The sequence below is a fragment of the Candoia aspera genome, chromosome 14 (assembly GCF_035149785.1).
Source record: "Candoia aspera isolate rCanAsp1 chromosome 14, rCanAsp1.hap2, whole genome shotgun sequence".
In the NCBI taxonomy this organism is placed as follows: Eukaryota; Metazoa; Chordata; class Lepidosauria; order Squamata; family Boidae; genus Candoia; species Candoia aspera.
This window is the reverse complement of record NC_086166.1, coordinates 16,446,312-16,474,061: the sequence shown is the minus strand read 5'-3', so window position 1 is coordinate 16,474,061 and position 27,750 is coordinate 16,446,312. Positions and strand designations below refer to the sequence as shown.

Here is a 27,750-nt window from a genome sequence, read left to right as displayed (position 1 = left end):
TTTTCTTGTTCAATAATCTCTTAAAGTATATTTATTAGATATATTTATTTACATGTACATTAGCTGAATCAACAGGGAATGACAATTCAAGCAAGCTTGTAATGAGTCTGCTACACTGAAGGCTTTCCAAGCGCAACTTGGCCTTGTAGCTTAAGGAGAGAGGGAGAGGGAGAGAGAGAGAGAGAGAGAACGCCATTTTTTATTGTCACTGCTTCCCCGGCACACAAGGATCTCTGAGAACTGGGGTTTTTCCAGAGTGCTGAGAATATTTAATGAAGCTGCTAGTTATTTCTTGTTGAAGCCATGATGTTAAATTCAATTGTAAGTTTTTTTCTTTTTAAAGTGCAGCGTAGAAACAACAGTGCTGTCAAAACAATCACCGTTTTCCTATTTAAAGATAACAAATACCTCTATTTATTTGTTCCTGGCAACATCACCTCTCCTCTGTGGGTTTCCCAGCCTGCTCCTACTTCTCTGAGAGGCTGGTGGTGTGCTAGGGGATCTGTGTGCTCACAGGCTCTTTGCTTGTTGACAAAGCAGCAAGCGCGTGCAGATCTCAAACATCAGGATCAAAGGAGCATTTGGAATAGCAGAAAATACTTCTTTGCAGGTAAGAAAAGTTCATTTCGGGGTTTAGAAAGAACACAGACGTTTTCTTACGGAAGTCTTTCAAGTAATTATGAATGGAAAATCAAACAGTGAAACGAGAGACTAGAGTGTGCATTTCAATTCAAGAGGCAAAGGGTTCAAAGTCATCTTCCAAAGAAAGCCCATGGCACTTGTCCACATTTGACCCCATGACAAAAACCACAGCCCCTCCACTCCCCGGTAGATACATCCACACAACTCCCATGCATCACATTAAAAAAAAATTATCAGCTGAGTGCTAAGGATACAAGTAGTTAGATTTTAACAGTTTTTTTAAACTGCAAAGTGCTTTGGTGGCTTTTTCCTACTGAATTCAATAATGTGAGTAAGTTCAATAAAACAGGACAATGAGACATCAATTTCCTGAACTAAATAACAGAAAAAGAAAAACAGCAGTGGATCTACAGTATATCATTTACTCTTTCGGCACCTTGAAGTTGTCTTTTTCTTTCCGGATGGCTCCCATGGTCCGAACGGGGTCTGTTTCCCGAGCATGATGCTGCACCGTTGCTTCTCTGTCCAGAAGGAAGAAGACTTGTTAGGGCAGGGTTTCTCCACCAGGGTTCTGTGGCACTCTCAAAAGGTCACCAGGGGTTCCCTGGGAGATCACAATTTAAAAAATTATTTCAAATTTGGGCAACTTCACAAATAGGTAAGTTTCGTTCCTTATGTTTAGTTTAAGAACATTGTTAATGCATATATCTACAGGCCAACCCATGAAATGAATATAATAATTTTGTAACTTCTGGCCTATCTTTGAGCCTGAATGTGCAGGGGTTCCCTGAGGCCTGAAAGATATTTCAAGGGTTCCTCCAGGGTCAAAAGGTTGATAAAGGCTGCATTAGGGAGGTTATATAGACCACTTTCAGCATATTAAACATGCCTTCCCCAGCTTGGTAGCCTCCAGATGAGTTGGGCCGGTTAAGTCCCAGAATCCCTAGCCAGCAGTGGAACTCATGGCTATGAATTCTGGAAGTTGAGGGAACGCTGAAAGCAAACCATAAGCAAGGCAATGCCTCTTATTCCTTTCTGTGCTCTGTCTCTGACATTCAGGAAGGCAGGATGCTGCAAGGCAGTTGATTCAGCAAACACATGTTTACCTTTATTTATTTATGTAATAGAACAAAAAGAAGAAGAGTAATTTCTTTGAGAAATCCATAATGCTGAGAAAGGTTGAAGGAAATAGAAGAGGACGACCAGCAGCAAGGGGGATGGACTCAGTTACAGTGGTGCTGGATGCACTTTTGGAAGATCTGAAGGACCAGGCTGGGGACAGATCCTCCCGGAGAAAATCTGTCTCTGTGGTTTCTAAGAATCAATACCTCTTGATAGCACATAATCAATCATTCAGTCTCCTTATTCAGGACAAACCAGACAAAAGGTTTCCCTTTTTTTTCAGCTTCTGCTGGAAGCATCTGGGTGGCTACTGTGAAAAATAGGATGCCAGACATTTTTTGGTATATAAATGTATCTTATATACATTTTGGTATATAAGAAGGTGCTTATATACTAAATAATTCAGGATGAGAGAAGGTGGGCTTCAAATTAGTTCTGTTTACAGGTCAAGGCTGACACTCAGATGCTCCCTTAATTAACTGGGACTTTCCCATGAGCTGATAGCACACTTTCCAAGTTCTCCCATTGCTGCAAAGAAAACTGAGAGGCTGTTCATTTTCTTTTCAACCTCCTGACAGCAAAGCAAGAAACCACTTAAAATCATGGCAAAATCTTTGGGGACAGGACTGGGCAGGAGATACCTACCTGTAAGGTAAAGGTAAAGGTAAAGGTTTCCCTTGACGTAAAGTCCAGTCGTGTCCGACTCTAGGGGGCGGTGCTCATCTCCGTTTCTAAGCCTTGGAGCCGGCGTTGTCATAGACACTTCCGGGTCATGTGGCCAGCATGACGACTCGGAACGCCGTTACCTTCCCGCCGAAGCGGTACCTATTGATCTACTCACATTTGCATGTTTTCGAACTGCTAGGTGGGCAGGAGCTGGGACGAGCAACGGGAGCTCACCCCGCCGCGCGGTTTCGAACCGCCGACCTTCCGATCGGCAGCTCAGCGGTTTAACCCGCAGCGCCACCGCGTCCCTACCTGTACCCCTTCCATTTTCCTTCCCCACATCTGGCTGGATCTATGCATGTGTGTGTGTGTAAGATAGGCAGGCAGACAGAAACATCTAATAATGAACAGAGGGATGATATTCCCTGAGTGATCCTGGTTTTCCAGGGCGGCATAACTATTTTTAGTAACACAAGTTTTGGTCCATCAAACATTTCAATGTGTGATGCAGCTGACTGGGGAGTTAGTTTGGTTCCCCTAACCTACTACTGAATGTTTAGGATGTTTGCACAAAATCCCCCTGAATGCAGTGACACCTGTTGTGCAAACAGGGCCACTGAGTGCTCACTTCTATTTAGCCGCAGTCCTTGGTTAACAGCAATTGGGACCAGAATCTCTGTCGCTGAGTGACACTCATAAAGTGCGATGTTGTGTGACTGCACCACTTAGTGACAGAAATTCTGACACTACTGGTTGCCATCATTAAGCAATGTGGGTTGTTAAGTGAGGACATCACATGGTCATCCTTTGCTTGTAGGAAGCCAGCAAAGGTCACAAATGGCGATCACATGCCCACAGGACACTGTGATGTCCTAATAGTGACCCAGGCATCGAGCGTCTGAATTGTGATGACGTGACCGCAGGGATGCTGCAATTGACATAAGTACGAGGACCAGTCGTAACTACCACTCGTTCAGCACTGTCATAAGTTTGAATGGTTGTTGAACAAGTGGTTGTTAAACATGGACCACCTGTAAAGTATCTTTGAGCATGTAACCTTACAAAGGTGAGGCTTTGTAAAGAGCTTGAACATTGAACAGATTTACTTTAATTTCTAAAAATTGCTTTGTAGAGCATATTTTGTTTTCTCACCCCCCTATTAAAATACTGGACTCATTTATGTATGTATTGCTATTAACAGTTTTCAAAAGCAAAAGAACAGTTCCTACATTTGGGGCTGAAATAAAAAAGGAACGTTCTCTTTCAGCTGCTGAACACTTGCTTATCCAAAAGTGACCTACTGAGTGCCAGGGGGCAGCTTCTTTTTTCAAACCAGTTGGGAGACAGCTGCCTTGCCACAACTGTCCTGCCACAGAGAAATTACCTCACTCTCATGAATGGGTTGTATGTGAATTCTTCACCGATGGTTGATGGGATGGTTGCCTCACCTCCATCGTACTTGGCCTACAAAAAGAAGGGAAAACCCCCAAGACAGAATCCTTGAGAGATGCACCTACTGTGCATCTGCATCAGTGATAATCTGTTGCACCAGTGGTGGGCACAACCAAAGCCAGCATTGGGAAGAATCTCTCCCTTTATTCTTTGCCATTTTTTGACCCTCCCAGCAGAATGGCTGACCATTTCTGCCAGGGCTCTGAACAAATCACAGAAAACCACAGCAACGAGGTAGGTCATAGGATTGCGATTGCCAACCCCTGCATTAATGCCCTGGGGAAGTTCGAATAGGACCTTCCTACAACCAAAGAGAGCAAGCGAAAGGCAAGCTGAGACTTCCTAGCAACCACTCCTGTTTTTCCAAGGAAGAAAAGTGCAAATTCTCTTGCCTTTGCCCATGACAGCTTTCTCTGGATGGCAGGGTTATCTGGTTCCACGTACTGGGCAAACTTTAAGTTGTTGATGGTATATTCGTGGCCACAGTAGACTTTCTAGCCAGGAAAGAAGCAGATGAAGAGAAAGTTAGAAGCCACCAATTCAGAAACTGTAGGTCAGCCTAACCTGGTACTTTCCAAAAATTATTTAAATATTGCAAAATAATGATAGATTAATGTATATTTCACAATATTATTTGTCTCAATTGCTTAAAATGGGGGTGGAGGGTCTTCTGGGGCCAGGGAGGGATACATTTGGCTTTTGTGATTATGACTTGCATGGAACTGTGTTTTGCTAATCCAGGTTTAAAATGCTGTATAAACCCGGCTCACTATCTTTGAGCCCCCCTATCTATTCCCCAAGAGGTTTTGTAGTTATACCAAAATACCGTTTCAGGAGGGAGGCGCCCCAAGACCTCAATCAAAGCTCTGTACATTTCTTCCGGAGTTCCTTCAAAGAACTTTCCACAACCAGCCACAAACAGGGTGTCCCCTGGAAGAAAGACGGGGTTCAAAAAGTAGAAATTGACTACTATGCTAAGAAGGACTGGCACACCGCTGAAAGCACATGAATTGGGCACAGTTGTACAGAAGGAATGAATACTAACACACATTTATTTAGTTCTTGCAATGGACAAGATGCTGTATGGCATAGAACAAAAATGTAATCTCCATTGTAGTTAGCCTACAATGTTAGTTTATTTGAACTAACACATTTTATTAAAAGTATAAACTTTTGTGAACTATAGTCCTGAAGTCCTGCTATGCTGCTTTATTGCAGTGGGAGTGTTGTTTTTGTTCCTGGGAGGGGTGAGTGAAGAACACCAGTATACTCTGAGCAGGGTCACCCAAGGTGTGAAGGTCACCCTGGCTGCCCAAGCAGGCACTTATACTGGGCAGTAGTAATACAAGAAGATGCTGCAGATGGATGTTCACTTTAGTGACAATGGCAAGCACATCTTGCTGTGCAAGAGAAAGCAACGGTAAACCATTCCTGTAGTTCAGTGGTCAACATACTACTTCCTGTAGTTCAAGTCAACGTATTACTAAGGCAGAGCTGAAGGTCTTTCAGAATACTAATGGTGTTTATGATGTAGGTAGATTAAAGCCTTTGGGTCATCTAGTTGCTGATGATGCCTTGCAAGAAAAGAAAATCAACAAGACTCAATTAGAGCAGCAATGGGTACACCGGTGGAAGATATGAAAGACCAGGTGGGAGACAGGTCATCCTGGATAAAATCTATCTATGGGATTATGAAGAGTCAACTCAACTTGATGTCAATCAGCTTAGTTTAGTCTGAAAAGGTGCTACCAGACTCCTCCTATACCTATTCCATGTAGCTTTACAATATAAGCTGTTTTTGTCAATCCAAATAGTACCAACTAGATTCTCTTGCATCTTTCCTTCTTGGATCTTAGTTTGATGAAAGAGAATCTTTGGAAATTTCTTTCAAAGGAGAAGAGTTTTTTGGAGAAAAGCTGGGTGGAGTTGTGATTTTCTTGGCCTTTACTAGTAATAAGATTGCCATGTATAAAATGTCTTTCTATGTACATCTCTCTCTAGCAGTCTGAAGTTTCCTTGACCTCTCATATTTCTTCAATCCCAAGGCACAAGATCAAGAGGGAAATCCTCCCATGGAGCTTCTTCAGACTAGGATCAGCTGTGGCTCCTAAGATATGGAAAGATTTGGAAGAAATTCTCAAGTATCCAGCAAGTAAGATAAAAATTATCTAGACCCATATCAATTGGGTTTCAGGCTGGGATTTAGTACTGAGAGACCCTCGGCCATGCTTGTTGATGACCTGTGGTGGAGCCAGGATGGCAGTGATGAATCCTATGCTCCTTGATCACTCGGTAGCTTTCAATATTATCCACCACGGTATCCTTCTGAGCTGGCTCCATGGGTTGAGGATTGGGGGCACCATTTCATGGTGGTTCCCCTCCTTTCTCCAGAGCTGATTCCAGTTGGTGTTGGTTGGGGGGGAAGAGATCATTCCTTAGGCCACAGGGTTCTACTCTCTCCCCACTCCTTTTTAATATCTAAATGAAACTGCTGGATGAGGTCATCCACCTATTTGGGATGATATCCAATTATATCTTTCAACTCTGGGCCAGCCAAGTGAGGCTGTCAAGGTTCTGTTCCAGTGCCTGAAGGCTGGATAGGTTTGGATGGGGAGGAACCGTCTCCAACTCAATCCTACCAAGACCAAGTGGCTATGAGTGTTTGGGATCTGGGGCTGGGACTTAGAGGCCATTCCTACCTGAAGAACCACCACCAGAGAGTGGAGGTAGAAGTCCTTGGTTACAGAGGGGATGACCCTTTCCCCTACGTTGTGGTCTCAATGGCAAGCAGGGTCTCTGCCCAGCTTTAGACAGAGCACCAGCTGTTGTCTTACCAGGGCTGGGGTAGCCTAGTGTCAGTGACACAGGCCCTAATAACCTTATATTTGGATTACTGTGAAGACGAAACCAAGGAACTATCCTTGAAGATGGTTTTGAAGGTAGAGCTGGTGCAGAATACAGTTACTTGATTGATAAATATAGCGCTGTGTAATGCAACTACTTTGGATTCAAAGGCAGAAGAGTGCTCTGAAGCATGCATTGGCATGAATGTAACCCCTTAAATCAAATACACAGCAACTGTGAAAGGCAGCAGATGAGCCCCCATAATTCTGATGCTGAAAGGGCTGTACTGGTTGCCTGGAGGTTACTGGGCCCAAATTAAAAGGTTGGCATAGATCTATAAAGCCCTGTAGTATTGAAAGGTTGGCACTGGAGAGATCAGGTCCAAGTTCATCCTCAGCAATAGAAGTTCACTGGGAGGCTTTGGGCCAGTGATTCTCTCTTAGCCCAACCCCCTTACAGGGTTGCAGAATGGAATTTTGGAAGAGTGTGCGCTACTTTGAGCTGCTCAACAAAAGGTGGAATGTACTGCAAATTGAACAACTAAATACATGGCTTGGGACACAGGGTTTAAAAGATCCCAACAAAGGAATCCAACTATTCATTCAGATCACCTGAGGAGATGCTCCTTGCCATTCCAGCAGTAGGTTCAGCCCAGAATGCAGCTGGCAGTGCCCACATTAGAGAACCCTTTCCCAAGGAAAGAGCACCTCCTTTCTGTTCAATAGGAACTGAAATCAGGCCTGTTTACCCAGGGATTTGCTGGGTCCCAACTTCTTCAAGACAAGATAGCCTTTAGAGTGCCTTCAGTTTGATTTTCTGCTTTAAATAAGCATATTTCAGTGTTTTTCCTTTGCTGGTTTTATTGTTGATGTTTTTGTTGAAGATTTGGTTGTTCTGTGCACTGGTTTCCTTCAGGAAGAAAGCTATTGTGGAAATACTACTCATAATAACAATAAGCTCTTTGGAAGGCCGTGGTTCTGGAGTGTACCTGTGAACACTGCTGGCGGCTCTGAGCTGTTTGGCTTTGTCACAAAATAGCAGATGTGTCCAGATGTGTGGCAGGGGGTCGAGAGGCATTTCACATTGAGGGAGCCCACCTGAGGAGGGAAGAAATTTCCTGGTTACTAATGGGGATGCTTTGACACCATCTGCGGATTTGATATAGCTCAGATGACAAATAGCAAATAGCCTCCAGAGGTAGACAGAAGCAGAGCACCAAACAGAAGCTGGTGTGAATCCGGTTGCTCCAATCCATTACAGCCCCAATGCTACCTTAATGGTTCCATTTCTTGAGCTGGATGCGTATTTGCTGGCCAGCACAGAAGTTTTTCTGTTGCAGAGAACTTTTCCCTAGGCAGGAGGCAAAGAAGGCCCCATTCTTGCCTATCTGAAGAAAAACTTTGGCCAGAGGCCTTGGTAGCTCTAGGCAAAGAACAAGGCCAACTTTTTTAGCAACTTGTTGCACAGAGCAGCTATGTGCCTAGATTTGGAAGGCTTACAAAATTCCTCCCCAGGGCTAGGGTGGAGGCAAACAAGGGCACCCATAAGCAGCTTTCATGCCTACCAGGCTTCCTGGCCCACCTAACTTGGTTACTTTAAGGTTCTTTTCATGAAAAATAAATACAAAATAAATACTTGCTGCAAAGCTTCTAGTTTTATTTATATGAACTTCTCTGGCCCACCAGATCCCATATGCATTCTTAACACATAGAAATAGGGTAGACTGTATCTCCTTGTACAAGAGGTAGGAAGAAGCAACCTCACCAGTTTCTAGCATCAGCTTGATTGAGAAGGGTGACACATGGGTCCTATTGGCATCCTAAAACACAAAAGTGGTGGGAGGATGCAGCCTATGCTTGGATGTGGAGCTCTGCCCTCCTTCCAAAAAGGAAGTTTGGTTGAAAGCCTTGAAAGCCAACTTCAGGGCCAAAAGGCAGCCATGGGAAACCATTTAAACAGTTTGCCTCTTGGGAAATGGGCTACCCACCTACCTTAGCAGCCCTTTTGTGAAAGTTCAAGCCAACCATGGCCACCATTTTGTGCCCCAGCATGCTCTTGGTTCTTACGATGTGCCCACCTGGCCAAATGTTTGCATGTTCCAGCTCTATCAGGACCCATGACCAAATGAGAAAATGAAAATTTGCTTAAAATTTAACACTTTCAACACTGCCAACAACTTTCTAGTCTGAGCAGAGGCAAAATGGGGAAAAAACTGGGGAAGAAACAAACTCAAGATTCTGAGATTGTGGGACAAATATATTTTGGTATCCCAGTTTTTCTGACCTGATGTAGGGACAAACAGCAAACAAAAATTAAATATAAAACTGCTATGGAGATCCAGATCTATTTGTTAAAAAATGAACAGGCACATTTTAAACTTCCTAGTTCTGTTTCAGAAGTACCCATGGTATAAAAAAAATGTGCACACACAAAAAAGATGCAAAACTGCATCCATAATGAACTATGGATAATGCAATCTTCTTAAAATTAAATTGATTTTGAATAGAATATGTTATTAAAAACAAACCACATTGGCTCAGATAGCAATTAAATAGAACCATCATTTAATATTTAAATGAGGCAGTAAGACCTCTATGTACAGGAGCCAACTGATTTTTGAGACTTCCTATGATATGCAATCAGGGAGAAGATTAGTGCTGTTGGCCCTGAGTTTTGCATTCAAACAGTTGCTGCAGGCAGTCCACTCTGAATCAGAATGTGGCTAGGGGGAGACTTTTTCCATCTCTCCCCACAGCAGTCCTTGCCTAGATCATTTTTGATTAATGACTAGTTCGGCTTTCAGTCTTCCTCTGCTAAAAAGACTTCTGCTATTCAAGCAAAGAGTGAATCTGTGTGTATGACAAAATGCATCCAACCTGCTCAGTAAAGAATTCTGTGCAGCTCCAAAAACTGACACCACCCAATTCAAGAAATTGCGTCTAGGTCAATGTATTTCTCTGCCTATATCCAGTGGGACAAGAAGGCACAGTTTATAGGACCTGCTTGCTGCTTCTCCCAGAGGCTCAAATCGAGAAATCCTCCTGGCTAAAATTAGCTAGAAGGTGCGACTGCACATACCAGTTTCCTACTGATGCAGAAGAAGCACGTTTTGGACCATGTACGTGAAATATCCAATCAAGAGGTAGCATGCCAATAGACACGGGTCTGTTTTCCTTGGACTGCACAGATTCATTTGTAGCAAAAAAAAAAAAAATAGAGTGGTAAATGTTCACTGATTCCAGCAAAACATTAGATGATTGGGGAGCATCACACAGTTCCCATGGAAGGTAATGGCAGTTACCAATGTGAACCAGGCTGTGAAGCAACTTGGTGCCATAAAGTTGGCCCTTTAGACCAAGCCTGCCACTGCCAGTCAAAGACAGCTTCCTCTCTACCAGGATGGAGAATGAAGGGGTCAGCATAGCAATCATGCACAAGAGATTCACACACCTCCAAGCTTGGATGGGGTGCATATTTCAGAAAGTGGCTGGGCAAACCTGTCCCCCCACTTTTTTTGCTTTTACCTGAAATGACATAAGATGAGAGACTTTCTGGGTGAGGGCTCCAACCCTGCTATCTCCCCCGTACACTTGTAACCCCGGCTCCATCTTTACAAGTTTCTCATTGCCACCAGCATGGTCCCTAGAAGGTCAAAATGTCAGACTTTGGAGGCTGTGCAAACACAGAAGAAGCATTCGCTGAAAACGCACATCTAGCAAAATGGTCATTCAGTCCCGCTTTTGGCAAACTGGGCTCACACAAAGTCATGTTATGCTGAATTTATGCAACACAAGAAGCCCAAAGCAAACAGGATGGCTTAATGTGTTACATAAATTGGCACTTACTTAAATTTAATTTTCTTTTAAATTGGAGTCCATGTGTCCTGAATTGGTAGTCTGTGGCAAGGAGTGGTTAATTCCTGTGGAAAGGGCTCTTGCACCCCTGTTGTCTGATGCTGATGCATCAGTGCACAATTTAAAGCTTATGCAAATAGGATGGAGCAGCAGCAACTGCAACCTAATCCACAGGTAATGGCAAGAGAAGCTGGAGAGACTAACAATGAGCACATCAACTTTCATGGCAGTTGAGTTTTCTGCTGATTCAAGGACAGGTGGAGAATACTTCAACTCAGCTGTTGAGAAACACCCTAAGTACTGCTATTGGAAACCCAAAAAATTAGAAATGACTCAAAACCAAAAAGACTCAGAAACCAGAAAGAGGGACTTAGCCTGGGGAAGCAGTTTGTATTTCAATGCCTCAGCAGATTCTAGATCAAGGAGGAAGTTGCTCCTCAGAGAAACACTACTAGTCATGTCAAATCATTGGAGTGAACTAAAAAGAAATTAGTGCTTTCTCATGCCAACCACTTTCCTTTTAACCGAACTATAGGCATAGCAACTGCCCAGACTGGGTATGTTATCAATTCAACTGGGCTAAGAGGCGGTCATCTGACATGTGGTTGCAATGGAAGCCAGCTTTTTTGGCATCTGGAAAACTGGGCTAAGGGCAGGGATGACAAAATTGGCAAGACAGTAGACAGAACACCATGATGCAAGTCCCACCCCTTTTGTACATGTGTCAGCCACACACTTTCAAAAGGGCCAGGGGTGGCATTGCAATGTTCTTGACATTTCTGACCTTCACTTCTGGCTAACTGGAGACACCCAGGGACCCTGTCTTTGCCTGACATTAAAGCAGAAGGAACTGAGAATCAGAGAGTTAGCCCAGAAGCTACCAGCAAGACTGCATCTCACCAACATTTCATAGATCAGCTTCCTAGGATGGCAGGAACATGCTGCCAAGAAAGCCTGTATTGATGTGCTACTATGGTGAATTTATTTCAGAGCCAAAAACTTACTCAAGCCAGAGCTTGAAGATACCACACATATCTTATTTGACTGCAAATTAAACTCTGCAGAAAGGGCTGACCACTTAGATTTATATTTAAAAAACAAAAAATACTGGAGTAGCCAGCAGAGACTTTCTTATTTTTTACAGGGAACGAACCAGCTCATTACTAGTAAGACTGGGGGCCGCGGTGGCTCAGTGGTTAAGATGCTGAGTCAGAGGACCATTAAGGTCGGCAGCTCAGCAGTTCGAAACCCAAGAGTGTGAGCCACATCAGAGCTCCCGTCAACTTGTCCCAGCTCCTGCTAACCTAGCAGTTCGAAAGCATGCAAATGCAAGTAAATAGGTACCACTTTGGTGGGAAAATAACAGGGACATGAAAGGAGCCCTCCTTGGGTGTCCCTGGGGCAACGGTGACGTCACAGACAAATCCTTTCAACACAGAAGTGCCTTGGTAGGTGCTTCTGACACGAAGAAAAAAAAAACTAGCAAGACTGCACTCTTTTTCTCTTATTCTTGATATGTTGCTGGTCATTGACCGAATAAATATTATTACTTACTTAGTTACTTATTCTTGATATGGTCAAAAGACTAAATCCCTAAAGTATCTATCTATCAGAGCCAAGCCTAAAGGATAAAGTGTGCCTGGGAGCAGAGCGGGGGGAGGAAGAGGTGGTGGGTTTCTCCAATTTGGGGTCCTGCAGATGTGTTGAAATTACACCTGCTGAGTTTCCAGCAAGTAATGAGAATTCCCAAGAACACTAGTTGAGAAAGGCTGCCCTAGATAATGTGACCTAAGATTAGAATGATTCCAAAAGGTGCTGATCAAGTACACCCCAAATTTGTACATAAACCCCAGCCACCAATGGCCTAAAGTAGAAGTTCCCAAACTTTCCAGGTTCACACCACCTTTAGTGTCTGAGTAATTTTTTTGTGGCACTCCCAGAGGCATCCCAGGGTGCCACAGCAAAGTCACTAACAGTTCTTTTTATTGGGTAATAAAATATCTTGCAGTGCCCCTGTAAGTTTGCTGTGATGCCCTGGGGTACAGCAGTGCATAGTTTGGGAACCGCAGGCTTGAAGGATTCCCCCAAATTTCATTTCAAAAGTTGTAAATTCAAACTTCACTGACAGCCACAGCTTTCCACGAAGTGAACAGTGAACTCAGTGAACAGTTAATTTGAAAAGAGGCCAATATTTTTTCCTCCCTAGAAATGCCTTCCACTTTGGAAAACTACAATTTCTAGAGTTCCTTGTCTGGGAAGCCATGATAACAGCAAGAACTGAAATTGGATGACATTTGCAGTTGCAGATATGCCCTGAGCCAGACTGGGAGAAAATGTTTATAGCCCGGGCATTACTTTTTGCATGGGGAAGATCCTGGCACACCAAAAAGAGAGCTGCCTCCTTGTTGCCCCTTGTACCCAGGTGCAAAGCCTTTTAAACCATGTAATAAAAAAGGATCACCAGTGGTGATGTGTAGTAAGGACGGTGGTCAGTTTCACTCCATGCTTCCTGACTGCATCCAGAACCTAGCAGAAACAATGAAAAGCAAAAGTATTGTTATAGTTATTGTTATTACTACTACTGCTACTATTATTTACAATACTGTAAATGTCCAAAGCCTTGAGGGTAAAGGACGACACTAACTATTAATTGGGCTGCCTTCATTACACAGGAAAACCAATCAATCAAGTGAGGACAGAAAATACCTCAAGGAATATCAAGAAAGCTGCAATCAACCAAAAGATTGTTTACTGAAATGTCTCTAGAAACCAGCATTTGGTGGTCACTAAAAAGTAACCATCAGGAAAGACAACCATTATTATCAAATAAGTAGCATACTACTAAAAGAACTAAAGAGCCAGTTTGCTGTAGTGGTTAAGGCATCAGGCTAGAAACCGGGACACCTTGAATTCGAGTCCCGCCTTAGGCACAAAGCCAGCTGGTGGACCTTGGGCCAGTCACTCCCTCTCAGCCCTGGGAAGGAGGCAACGGCAAACCACTTCCAAAAAACCATGCCAAGAAAACTGCAGGGACTTGTTCAGGCAGTCCCAAGAACTGGACACGATTGAACAGATTAAAAAAAAAAGAACTAGTACTACTACTGAATATACCACTGAAGAAACAAGGGGGAATATTTAGATACTTGACTGAATTTGAAAATCTTGTAACATGCAGTTCAGAACATCCATTGGGCCTTATTTATAAATTGCTGGTGAAATATGACTCAGAAATCAAACAAGTCAAAGACTGCATGATAAAATGGATGCAGAATTTGAAGCAGCAATAGCTATGCAACAATGGGAATTACAATGGAAGAACATTACAATTACTTTGAATATTAGAGAAAATTGGTGTAAGATGTTTTATCATTCATATATTACTCTAGTCCTGATTGCTAAACTAGACAATTTATTCTCTAAAACCTGGTGGAAACATAATGAGCAGGTCGGAGCCATTCTTTCATAATTGGTGGCAATGTTGTAAAGCTCAACAATTTTGGAAAATGATTCATATTAAGATTCATAAACCTTAAATGTTGAATTCCCATTTCAAACTGCAATATTCTTATACAACTTTACTAAACCATACATTCCTTCAGAGTATACTGAATTAGCTTTGTGTATGCTAACTGCTGCAAGGATGTTATATGCTTTTTATGGGAAAGGTTGTCTGATACTGCCAATGGCTAGCTAAATTGTGAGAGTATCCTTCAATATCCAGAATAACTTCGTGTCTTGAAAGAAATTCTGATACAGCATAAGTTCAAACTGGAAACCATTCATATACCGTTTAATACATGAATTTGTACCATATCCAAAACTGGGGTTTTTCACGCATAGACTCTGTTATTTCAGTTTTACAGGATATCTAAATCAGAATAGGCATTCAGAAACGTGGAATGAATTTGGTATAGTTTATAATCTTATTCAGTGACTTTATTGTGTTAACCATGTAGCAGGCAATCATGTGACAAGGGAAAATTTAAATTGTCAGCAGATGATGCATTTATTTCAAAATATGGCTATTTTCAGCTGTGATTTTTTAAAATATAGTGTAAGTGGCAAACTGAGAGGCTTAATACAGCTATTTACTTACAATTCTTCCCAGATCTCTATAAATCAAAACAGGACCAAAATTTCAGCTTCTTCCATTCCAGTGAAGCCACTCCACTGTTGCCGTGCCTCCTGTGGCCCTTTGAAGGAGGAAGGGGAAAGAAGCAGAAGAGTGCCCCCCATTCCCTGATTGTAAGGATGGAATACCCAGTCGCAATGGCTAATTGCGACTGGGTGCTCCAGCCTTACACAGAGCTGAAGAAGACGGCTGACGGGGAACAATTGTTGTAAACCGCCCAGAGTCCCCCATTGGGGGAGATGGGCAGTGATATAAATTTAATAAATAAATGAATAAACAAGTGAATGCATTTGGAGCTGGAGGCATGAGCAGCCATTAACTGTCAGAACAAACAGAACAAGCTGTCACCACAGAGGAGAGCCATCAAAGAAGAAGAGAGGAAGGGGCGGGACAGAGGCGGGAGGCTTAAAAGAGAAGGCGGGAGGAAGTAGGCCCCATTTGTCGTTTTAACAGAGTTTGATACTGTCCCAATAAAGAACTACGCATATCTCTAGTGGCTTGTGCTGTGAGTTGCTGGCTTTGGGGCATAAAGATCAAGAACCTCACACCGATCTTGCAATATGTCCCAAGAATGAGCAATAAAGTTTTAAAATAAAACTAAGTTTCCAGATTTTTAATTATGTTAAATTCTAGTACTGTAACCGCACCACCACTTTCCTTGAAAATAAAGAAGGAATTGGACACTCACATTTGAATGAAAAATAGTAAAAGAAGGAACCTGGAGCTGAAAAAAGACTGTGCTCCTGAAAGACACAATTTCTTGCCCCAACCCTTTCAACTCAGGCTCTCAAAACAACTGGGTCAAATTCCCAGCACCTCCCTGCACCCATCCCAAAGGCATGAGTGAGGAAATGCCAATCCACAAATCCAAAGAATACCTGCTGGCATTCGTTAACTATTAGGAAACATGAAGTCAAAACTCTTGCTCTCCGAAAGGTGTGATGCTGGTCTGTGCGAATGGATGCTTGTGAGTCCCAGAGAAAAGTGGGGTGGTCCAAAAGAAGTACCTTTTGGGGCTGCACAGGATCAACAATGGCTGCTTCCTTGGTCTCCTCATCCATGAGGAGGTACATGTAGTTGTCCGTGAGGGCTGGAAGGAGTTCCACCTTCATGCTGGCGTGCAAGATGACCTGAGAAGGCCGCCACTCAAATTCTGAATGGAGGAAGTTGACTTGAAGCGAGGGAAAACCTTCGGAAGACAAGCAACAAGGTTAGCTTTTCCCGCAATAGAAGAAGAAAGCCTTTACCATTTTGTATTTTATATTTATATATTGTATATGTTTAATGTTATATGATTGAGAGGGGCTGTTTGTTTGTTTTTTATGCTGTGTACTGCCCAGAGTCATGCTGTTTGAGCTGGGCAGCCTTATAAATCTTGCAAATAGACAGACAGGCCTTTGGCAAGGGAGAGTAAGACCCTTCACTTCATTACGTGTGCCATCTTTTATCTTTATTTTTTATGTTTTATTGATTTTATTGTAATTTCTTTGATTGTTATGAGCCACCCAGAGTTGGGTGGTATAAAAGTTTAATAATATAAAAATATAAATAAATTAAAATGTGGGATTTAAGATCCTTGAATGAGAAACTTGGCCAGTGCAGGACAGAAGTTGTGGAAGGAACAGCAATTAAATGGCCCCCCCAAAAGGAGGCATGAAGTAGTCTATCTGGGAGAAAAGTGACCCCTTAATTCATACATTTCCCCCCCTACTTATAGTCAAACAAGTAAGTCCATCCTTCCAAGGAGCTCTATCTAGTTTTTGTCCCTTTCCCCATTTTTCCTTGCAGATCTCATGAAGTTGGCTAGGGAAGTGATCCCTCATAATCCCTACAATCCTGAACCACAAAACCAAGATTTCAGCCTGCCTCTCCTTGGTCCAGCATCTCTGTCACATGATGGCTTCCACCGTTTTGAGGAGAAATACAGAGAGAAGAGGAAAACTGCTTCTTGTCACTGCTTGACCTTTATACCAGAAAAACTCCAAACTGCCCAATTTTTGGAAAAGAGAGGAAGGAAAAAAATCTCCTCTTCTTCTCCATACAAATATTTGTATTTTCCATTGCTAAACGTATATTGCTTTACAAAATTAAGCTTTTTTTTAGGAACCCAGCTTGTGGAGAAATTAGGCCTCTTTCCACTAATTTCAGCCACCAAACTAACAGTGGTCTATTTAGTGTCTGCCAGACCTAAGATCCTGGCTGGGTATACCCATCATTAGCTAGGGTTTTGTTTGCTCTGCTTATACATCCTGGCTTGTCTGCCTCCACTTAATATGCTAAATGAGGGTTTGTCATCCCAATGCCCATAGGCATCTCTCCCCTTCCAGACAACTTCACTGGCAATGCTGCCACCTTGCCAGAACTGTTTTTGTTTCAATTGTTATTTATGCATAGATTTATATATTTAATACAATTTTAGAGATTGCCTGACTCCATATGATTCTGGGTGGCTTACATTAAAAAAGGTAAGAATAAAAAATTATATTATATAAAATCTATATCTCTGTGTGTCACATAAAAATCTGGCCTGTTGCAAAATAAAATACCAGCTGGTAGCATAATTTTTATTTACCGGAATGCCTCTGGGTTCCATATAGGCCCCAGAAGCACTTTGAGAAAAGAAAGATGCTGAGTATCTGCAAGACGCAAACAAACAAGCAAGCCCACAAGGCAATGGTGGGAGCATCTGGGTGTGAATTTGCCCTCCGTTCTTTTGGGACTGAGCACGGTGGCTATTTGTGACCCCTGGGGCAAGAGGGGTTCTTTTCTGGGCAAAACACACCAGTTGCTGCTTACTTGGCTTCTCATTCTTCTAAGGGTCGCCTGCACTGAGATGTGGCATTTTGGTCTTTACCATTCGTGTATCAGATTTCTGTTCCACTTCTTGTTCTAGAGCTCAAGGCGACATGGAGCCCTCCCTCTTCCTACAGCAACCTACAACCACCTTGTAGTGTAGGTGGGGCTGTAACTAAGTAAGTAATAATGTTTATTTGGTCAATGACCAGCAACATAAAATTAATAAAAATAACAAATAAAATCGAAATAAGTCAAATGAATACAATTATACACAGACAACTGAAAATTAAAACAATTATAATATAATCTATAGTTCCCTATTAAAATAATGACATATTTATTTACCTAAACATTAGTTGATCCAATATATTAATACTATATTGTAAAATATATCCTCAAAAATTTATTAAAAGATAACTAAACAAAATATTGATAAAAATAGAAAAGTAAAAAAAAATCCTACTTCTTTAACCGGTTTTGCCTTATTATCATTGCGGCAGCACAAAATTTAGCTACTGCACGTGTGATGGCTAGTTTTGAGTCCTGAAGATGGTTCTCGTAAAAACTGTCTGGTCTCCCTGGAAATCTTTCTTTTAGCGGGTGAATGTATATTGATCAGATATCCCTGTACTATTTGCAGCGTAATAAAACATGAGATATGTTTTCCACCTCCTTAGTGCCACATGTACAAATTCTCTCTGCTAAGGGGGTTTTATTATACCTGTCTTGCAGGAGTGCTGATGGAAGGATATTGAGTCTAGCTCTAAAAAATGCTATTCTAATCTTGGGAAAGGTTGGGTCTTTCAGATAACTTGCTGTTTCCCATGTATCCCATCTTATCCGATTTCTACGGTGCAGAGGTATCCTATTAACTTCTAACTGGAATTCCATATCTCTTATTCTATCCATAACCAATTGCTTGGCTTGATCGTAACCTAAAGATTTTAAGAGTAATGAGGAAAGCCTGTATAAAGCCAGCTTATGCTCTGTCGTCTGTTTCCAGGGAGAGGAAAAGTTATCAATCAGGACTAAAGGGGTCAAGCCAATTGGCAAGAACTGAATTTTCAACCCAAAAGTTAGCATCATCTTCCAGGCCCTAACCTGATTTCAAGGCATTCCTGTTCCTAGTCTCAACTGGGCATCTGATGTTCCACTATGTGCAGTAGATGGGGCTAAATAAGTGGGACATTAACTTGAAACCATGGAAATTCCACTCTGGCCACCCAAGGGAAACATCAAATATTGGGAAAAATTAATATGGAATATTTATTCTGTCAAAAATAGCTTAGCACATAATGTTCTACTTGGTATAGTTATGAAATTTACAGAGCAATTTTATTCAAAACCTTTTCAGGTTTTCACAAAACACTGGGCCTGTAATAGTGGCTTACGCAGTAAGTTAGATGTCTAAAAGCCATGGAATAAAGAACTGGAGTACTCAGTATATAGACATCAGCAAATAGCTGTTTGGCCATGGTCATATTTCTATATATTTAACATTAAGATGAACTCAACAAAAAATAATTTGCACCTGTTAATAATAATTATTGTCATTATTATTGTTAATAATTTAATTGTGCAACGTTAATTTATAATTTATATTTAATTATATAACTTTATTATATAACTTTATTATGTAACTATAATTTATATAGTTCTATTCCATATGTAAGCAATAGGTAGTATTATAGATTTTTTTTAAACATGTATTTGGAAAAAACATAGTTTTCTTTAAAAATCCTGTGCTTGATTAGTCAATGTGACACTCATGCTTTGTGGAACCTTCTCTAGAATTAAAGCCTCGACGACCTTCATGCTTTAGCTCTGAACAAAGGAAAAAACCGCCCCCCACTGACCCTGGCAGGGCAAGTATATACACAGGGAGCAAACCCCACCCTCACCAGCACTGGGGATGTTACCTAGCTGGGCAATGAAATGTCTGCAAGCAAACAACCAAGCTCAGAGACCACATATTTTGATTAGTCCATAATTCAACTAATTTAATCCAGAAAATGGGTTAACAGATTAATTGTACAGTACAATAAAGGTTTTTAAAATAAAAACATTTTGCTCACTCCAAACATGAATACTGAATGCTAATTTCTTTTTCAGTGCTCCTCCAAATGTTCCTACTGTGAAAATGAAGAGCTTAGTAGACTGCAGAGAACATTAGAAAACTGACAGCTTATTTTCTCTTCCATCTCTTACTGCTTCCCCTAATCAAGGGGTTCACAGCTACATAATCTGCAAAAGTGGCTAATGAATCTTTTTTATTTTTGTTTATTTTATTTCAAGCAATATCAGGTATTAACATAAATCCAAGATACATATAAAGAAAAAAAGATACAGAAAATAAAAAAGATCTACTACAATGTATACAGAGATGGGTACTACACATGTGAAAATTTACCATATATAAAGAGTACACCAAATTATAATCTATTGGTATTAAGGTAAACCATAAAATCCAACCAAATTTGATGAAGTTGTGGTTCCTGCTTCTGAAGTCTCATTACTTTAACTTTATCTGTGATTTTTTTCTAATGTGGCAATTGAAGAGGCCTTGCTAATCCACAACTCAATTGTTATGTTATCTTGAGTTTTCCAATTTTGCATAGTTATTGTTTTGGCTGCTAAAATTAAATAGATACTCAGTTCTTTACTTTTAAGCTTATGGTTTGGTCCTGTACTAATAAGCCTAACCCTGGAGAGCACTGAATTCTTTCTTTAGTGGTGATATTATCTCTCCAAATATTTTTCACCAAAAAGGTATAACTTTATCACATGACCACCACACACACACACACACACACACACCTTTTTTTGACAACCTCTCCAGCATTTGGAAGCATAATTTTGATATATGTGTGCCAATCTAACAGGAGTCCAATGCCAATGATGTATAATCTTGCACTGACACTGAAGTGAATCCACCCAGTTTCCATAACTCCTGCCAATTTGTCTCCTGTATTGGATTTTGAAGATTCTACGCTTCCTTTAATCGATATGGTGGATCTCCTATTTCTGACTGCAGTAATAACCTATACATTTTTGAGATTGTTCCTTTTGGTTGTTCTAAATAATGGAATATTAAATTCTCGAAATTAGGATAAGGCCATATCACTGAAGCTCTAATATTTCTATTGCCCAGAAGAGAATTTGAAGCATTGTTTTAGTAAAAACATTTTCAATCTGTTTTATTCTAGAAAAATGTTTTGGGTAAAAAAACCTGACTGATTTATAAATTTATTTGATTCGAACATAGTTTCCATTTGAATCCACTGTTTAGAAGAGTCTTCCAAAATAAATGGAATCATATGCCCTAACTGTGGCATTTGCTAATATATTGGAACAAATTGGACATGTCCAAGCCTCCCTGTTTCTGGGGTCTATATAAAATCCTTTTATTTACCCTCAAGTTTTCGGCATGAAAGCAAAAGCTTGCTTTCTTTTTTCTTTTTGCCAATGTCTTGAAGGCTTTAAGACATTGGCATGACTCATTTTTGTCAAACTGGTCATTTTTATAGAACAAACCAGGTGGTTTACCCTCAGAAAACATGTATTTTCATGCACAATTTAGAAGACATGCTAAAATCTTCCTGATAGCAATTTTCTATGTCTTAATTTTCCCCTCTAAAAATCTGAATGGTGTAAAGAAATGGCATGCTGATTGTCAAGTCATAAAATAACTGAAAATATCTCAGGAAAAAATGCCAAAGTAAAACTCTGACTCTGACTGCAATATTTAAAACCACAATCTTTGTGCTTTTCTGAACTTCCCCTAATGAAATATTTCCGTTCCAATACTCTTTGCTATTGGAAAAACATCCATGGTGACATTTAATACAGAGAAATTAGTATGTAAAGTAGTAAATGTAGTAAATGTCTGCTTTACAAGCACCATGTTGGAGAAGCCTTGGGAGAATTGCATGGCACGGAACAGCATTTGCACATAGGAATCAACATCATGAAAATAGAAATGTCACCTTGACATCTCTCCATCTTGTCCAGGAATTAATTCCCAAATTCTTATGTGGTCAGAGACTAAACATGATCAGATCCCTCTTAATGGCCGAATAATACTCTCAAAAGCTGCTTGCCATCACCTCTGTCTCCCCTAAACATCTGCTCTTCTTTTTTGGCACTTTCACCTCTAAAGAACAGGCAGGTAAGGAGATGGGAGGAAGGCAATGTCAGACAGATTCAAAAAGCAAGCAAGTTGAAATCATAAACTAATCAGACCCACCCCTCACTGCCCAAAATGCAAATGGAAAAACAGTAAGATCCAAGGGAGCAACTGTTGCCTGGATTTGCTAACAGCTGATGTCTTTTAGGAAGCAAAGTTCCTTCCTTCAGAAAGGTTTGGCCACCTCCTAAAACACATCCCTAATGTTTTCTTTAGATCTGTAATGCCGAGGTGCACAGATACCATCCCTAGGGCTGCAATGACTGCTACAAGCCTTACTGTGCCTCCAGAAACCCTGCAGAACCACAACACTGAATTGCAACTTTTAATGGGACAGAAATGGATTAATAAGTACCCAGGGAGAACTCCTGCTAACTAGATGATTACTCAACATCATATCATCCCAGTCCAGCAGCTGATCTGTGGATTTGAGATACAGTAGTAGCAATTCTTAGTCATGCCTGGAGATGCAGAACAGCGAATATAGGCTCTCAGCCCCACTTGGTAGACCAGACCAGGAAATCAACTTTACGGGAAGGCCAAAACTACTTTTATTGAGATTGGCCAGAAGAACAGAATCCTGAAAGTCTGACTGTGCTGTACTTCCCCTCCCCCTTCTTATATTCCAGTGAATTAGGGAGACACCTGCTTTCAAATATTATCTCAAAGTTCTCGACTTTAAAAATGCTTCACTCCTTTTGCCTGGGCAATGGCTCCTGCATATCTCCATCCAGGTCATCTTCCGACTCTCTGCATAGCCCCAACCTCCGGATCCTCTTATGCAACAGAATCAAGGAGTAAAGTCCATTTCCTGGAATCCAAAGACTCCACTATCTTGCGTTAAAACTCAGGAATCAGGTGTTCTCAAAAGCACCATTAAAACCAGAAAATTTTCCACCCCACACAAGTAGGTCTTTACAGTCCCAGCTACTGATACCTTCCTTATCATCAGGAACTGGATTTAGAAACGTATTTCTAAGCTGGTCAATTGGAAGAAATGCTTATCCACTACAGCCTCTTAAAGGATAAGTGAGAATTTACAAATTGCCTTAAAAGCATGTGAATCACCAACTTCAGCCCTAAACAGTCCCTCTTGCTCTTTCCTGACCTGCAAGTCTCCAATAAACTTTTCTCCAGCCAGTTCTGTGTTCAGCAAGCTGGGAAGATGTTTTCACCACTACTCTTGACAATCCGGCTGGATAGCATGACTTAACCCAGCTAGTCTCCGCCCATCTCCTCTACTCTCAGGGAATGGAGTATGGTGAGGTGAGACAGATTCCCAACTTTTTTGTGACACCTCCTAGGTGTTGTTTGGAGGCACCAGTCCAAAACTTCACAAGGCCTTGGAAAACAAGCCAGCTGAGAAAAACAAAACAAAAAGGAGAAAAAGTCAGAAAAGAACTTCCAATGCTTCCATCTTTGTATGTGTCCTTTTTTGAAATATTCAGGAGCAGAGGCATCCTGCATAAAAAGAGAATAGTGAAGTGGTTGAGAAATTACAATTAGGGTTTTTAAATGGAAATTCCTTTTGAAAGAAACTTAAAAGCAACATGGGCTCCCTGCATTCACTTTGCATCTTCCTTATTTCAAGATTACTTTCTCTGTGAACTATATGCCTCAGGTCAAATTCATTGCTGTCAAAGAGAAGTAACTTCACCCAGCATTTATTAAATGCATCTAAGTTTTCTAAGCATTCTAAGAAAGTCTGCCTGCAAATATCCATCAAGCATAAGTACAAAAGAACAACATCCAGAGGGGAGAAACAAGCAAGCAAATGTAGGGACCAGTCTTTAACCTAAGTTTTAAGGTTACCAAGAATCCTTTGAAAGTCAAGACACCTAAAAGCAGCTTACCTCATATGATTAATTTGGACTCTGTCGAGTGTCTTGTTTCTCAGACACCCAAAGAGATAGATGAAAGAAACTGTCACTCAGTTTTCCAATGTTTTATGCACAAAAGCTCATGAATAGCTAACTGCCTAGGCAATTTCTAAATAACCAATGAAGCCAGTGGCAGCAAAGTAGCAATTCAGTAGCTGGGAAACTAAATTAGAGCCTCTCCAGGCCACAACAGTCACCACTTGTGGGGATCAAACTGGAAAGGCTGGATCTGGAATTCTCCAAGCAGGTAATGGGAGAGAGTGAAGGCAGAGGTAAGACTCCAGAGGAAAGACTCTGTCATCACAACAAATGTCTATCTTAATAAACCTTCAAAGAAAGATTGGGGCAAAATCCTTTCATCTGCTCTAAATGCCAAAGCTCCGTTTGAAATATTATACCAAAGACTGCAATGAAACATTGCAGCAACGGCATCCTAGCCAGGCAGCTCTGCTCTCACTTGCCTCTTCCCCTGGACACTCAGGGTTTCATGACAATGGGTATTCTACAGCTCTTCCTGGATGGTTGAATGCCTGCAAATCTCTGTGCTCCCCTAAGTCTGTAAATAAGGTATGTGACCAGTGATTTATTACAAGGAGGCTGGGGATCAGGCTCATGACATATAGGTGTGAAGATGCACGTGATATGATCACATGCACATACTGTATGTATTACTAGGCATTACAGGTAGTTGTCGTTTAACATTCACTTGTTCAGTGACCATTCAAAGTTACAATGGCACTGAATGAAGAGACTTACAGCTGGTCCCTGAAGCTGCAGCCATCGCAACATCCCTGTGGTCACATCATCACAATTTGCAACCTTCACAGCTGGCTTCTAACAAGCAAAGTCAACGGGGAAGATGGCAGGAGGTAGTGAATGGTGATCATGTGACAGCGAGATGCTGCAACTGTGTGGGATTTGCCTAACTACAGCAACTGGGACTGCTGTTGTAATTCAGCATGGTCACGTGATATCTTGTCTTACGACCATATCGCTTAGTGATAGAGTTTCCAGTCCCAATTAGTGTCCGTAAGCAAGGACTACCTGTATAGCTCTATCATATGCACAAACCATACTCTCTTGCAAATATCAAACCCATCTCCTTTTCAGCAAAAGGGGACATGAATAAATTAGAAAAGATGCCATTAGGAGAGAGAAAACTAATTATTTGGTTCTACCTCTACCCACACACACACACCCATACAGCTTAGGGCATTTCTCCTACAAACAGCTGATCCATTTGATCCCAGGTTGCCACCAGTCATATGATCAAGCTAATCAACTGGCTATTGAGAAAAGCTGGAGTGGTTTTCAAGGATTGTAGATTCTGCCGCTAAGGGCCGAATGCATTTTGCACATCATTTATGATAGATACAGCACCCCTCCAGCTGTTTTTGGCTGATCTAAAAAAAAAAAAAAACTAAGCAAAGTTAGGGACACTCAGTACTCACATGGGAGATCATCAGGAAATTTCAGGTTTTGTCATGAGTACTGAAGGTGAACAGGAGGGGCCACTATCCAGGGGCAAAAACACATGTGTAGTTTAGAGACTTTGAGCTGTCATTCAAAGAAACCCAGAACAGACCCGCCTTGACTTTTGGGGTTTATCTGTCTGGGCTTTCCCACGCTTCTTCAGTTTGGTAGGATTCTCTGTCTACAATAGCAGTAATAAAACACTAGAGACCTATTCCTCGTCTCAGCGTGGTCCTTGCTTAGTCAGGACAGTACGGATGGTGAGCAGGAGGAGGCCCCTATCCAGGGAGGAAAACACATTCGTAGTTTAGAGATTTTGAACTGTCATTCAAAGAGACACAGAACAGACCCGCCTTGACTTTTGGGGGTTTATCTGTCTGGGCTTTCCCACGCTTCTTCAGTTTGGTAGGATTTTCTGTCTACTATAGCAATAATAAAGCACTAGAGACTTCTTCCTCATCTTGGCGTGGTTCTTGCTTAGCCAGGACAGGTTTATAGGCTAGATTGGAAAGTTAAAAAAACATCTTGGAAGAGGGAAATGATAAACCACTTCCATACTGGTGCCAAAGAAATCATGTAGACATGTCCACGTAATCATCAAGACCTCAACTCAAGAGGGTCTCTCTTTACCTTTTTATGGGTTTAGCATTAAGGTCACCAGGAGCTGAACTCAACCTGGTGCTCTCCTGATATTTTTAGCACCACAATTCTCAGAATTGTGCATGCTAGCAGATTCTTACCCTAATTCTCAATTGTGCATGCTGGCAGAGAATTCTGAAAGTGATATCCCCAACACATTTGGAAGACACCAGATTAGGGAAGGCCAATGTAAATGTTTGTCCGTAGCCTGGAAAGCTGATTGACTGGGAACCAGAACCTGAACTTAACCAACATGCAACTTGGCCACCCTCAAAGCAACAGCTTCCACCTAATTGTTTTTTCCTTTCAAATATCATCCTTCTTTTCGGTTCCAGGATCTGAACAAACGCATTGCACCTAACAGTGCAAATAATTACCACAAGGAAAAGGCACACCTCAGCTGAAATCAACCTCAACAACTGTTTAAACCCTGGATCTTTACCATGCAGGCTGGGAATTTGGGGAGTTTGTCCAACACATTTCGTCAGCATTTTGTGAAAACCTGCCAATGGGCCTTGAACTTCGTGTGCATATTCAATAATATTACTTCGTGTACAAACACCTTGTCAAAAGACATACAAACACCTTGCAAAAAGAGGTAAGTGGCATGTTTTTGCAGATGTTCCTTGGCAAGTAACACACAAGAGAATGGAGCACTGAGCAGCAACTGAAAACTAGTTTTGCAGTTGGAAACCATAATTTGTCCTCTCTATTCCCCACTTGAAGATATGAGATTTTGTATCAAAAGCAAACAACACATTCAAAGATTGTAGATTGAAATTAAATTTTGACTGAAATTACATTTTTGACTGAAAAATATGGAATATCTATATGGTTTTGAGTACTGCACTGACAAGTATTTGTTGCAACTTATGCGAAAAGGCTTGTTCACTGATAACTTAAAAATCACCAGCAATGTGTTTAAGAAATCACAAACCATGCCATGCCTTGCCATCCCACCAATGAAAAAAGATGCCATCTTGATACGTCCCCCCCCCCACCAGGCCCAGCGCAATTCTTCCTAGCCAGGTGCTCTCCAGCTGGGCATGGGGGGGGGGGTCCTAGCAAATTGGTGCTACTGCTCCATTTGCTACCTATAAATGGAAGGGAGACACTTTCGGGAGTACTAGCACTTAATCAATCTGAGAGCGGAACAGGGGGGGCGGGAATTTGGAACTGGGACAGGCCTAATTTAGGGTGTATATGATCATCTTTCTGTTTTTGACTTCAGAAAGGCAGGAAACTCTTCCACCAGTTTTCAGCGGTCGCAGTTATGGGGATCGAGGGCTGCAGCACGGCGAGTCAGGGGCGCAGGTGACCCCCCCGTTTGCTGGAGAGACAGATGCGGGGCGCGGGCGCAAAAGGTCCGTGCTCCGCGCCGTTGAACCGTCCCGGCCTCCCGCGGAGCCCTGGGAGACGCGGTTCGGCTGAGCGACTCAGCGCCGCTGCCAAGCCTTCTCCGTCCGGCTCGACCTCCGGGCGCTTCCCGGGAGAAGGAACCCAACAGCGCCCTCCAGCCGGGCTCAGCAGGGACATGAGCCCACCCGCATCGCCCTCGCCGGGACAGGCGGCGGTCTCCTCGAAGCCGCCCCGCGCCCACCGCCTACCCCTCCCTCCGCTTGAAGCCGCTCCGTGGGACGCCCGCAGGCTCGCCTCCCGGGCAGCGGCGCTTCCCCTCCGAGCAGCGGGCCGTCGGAAGGGCGGCGGGGCCTTTCCCGGGCGAGGCTCTGCAGAGTCAGCGCGGCTTGCCGGGGAGCCGAGCCCGGCGAGCGTCCCTCCCCCACGTACCGGTCAGACGCGCGCCCAGCAGCAGCAGAGCGGAGCCGATCCTCCCTCCGCCCCCGCAGACCATGGTCCGAGGCGGAGGCGGCCGCAACCGAGCACCGGCGCGCCCCGACCGAAGCCCCGCTCCCGCGGGCGCTCGTTGGCGCAGGCGCTTCCGCCCCCTCCCGCCCTGACCCGCCACCGCCCAATGACTTCGCTGCCTGCAGGGCCGCCCCTCTCCAGGCGGGGCTGGCGCGGCGTTGCGGCCGACTCTGCCCTGGCCGGCGCCCGTGCCGAAGG

General features: G+C 42.4%; 1 protein-coding gene across 3 annotated transcripts; it reads right to left on the bottom strand.

The window, feature by feature from the left end:
- Positions 1–27,584, bottom strand: LOC134505175 (hydroxyacylglutathione hydrolase, mitochondrial). 3 transcript variants are annotated; one of them, XM_063314743.1, is made up of 9 exons: positions 27,475–27,584; positions 15,720–15,901; positions 13,042–13,106; positions 10,251–10,368; positions 7,715–7,823; positions 4,709–4,812; positions 4,275–4,376; positions 3,815–3,894; positions 1–1,163 (listed from the first exon to the last, which is right to left on the bottom strand). In XM_063314743.1, exons 1-9 carry the CDS (start codon positions 27,536–27,538, stop codon positions 1,064–1,066), a joined length of 924 nt encoding a protein of 307 aa, XP_063170813.1. In that variant the 5' UTR covers positions 27,539–27,584; the 3' UTR covers positions 1–1,063. The 3 variants fall into 3 exon arrangements, with proteins under 3 accessions (XP_063170813.1, XP_063170816.1, XP_063170814.1); XM_063314746.1 differs by lacking the exon at positions 27,475–27,584 and adding an exon at positions 22,803–23,053; XM_063314744.1 differs by lacking the exon at positions 4,275–4,376.
- Between the last annotated feature and the right edge of the window lie 166 nt (positions 27,585–27,750).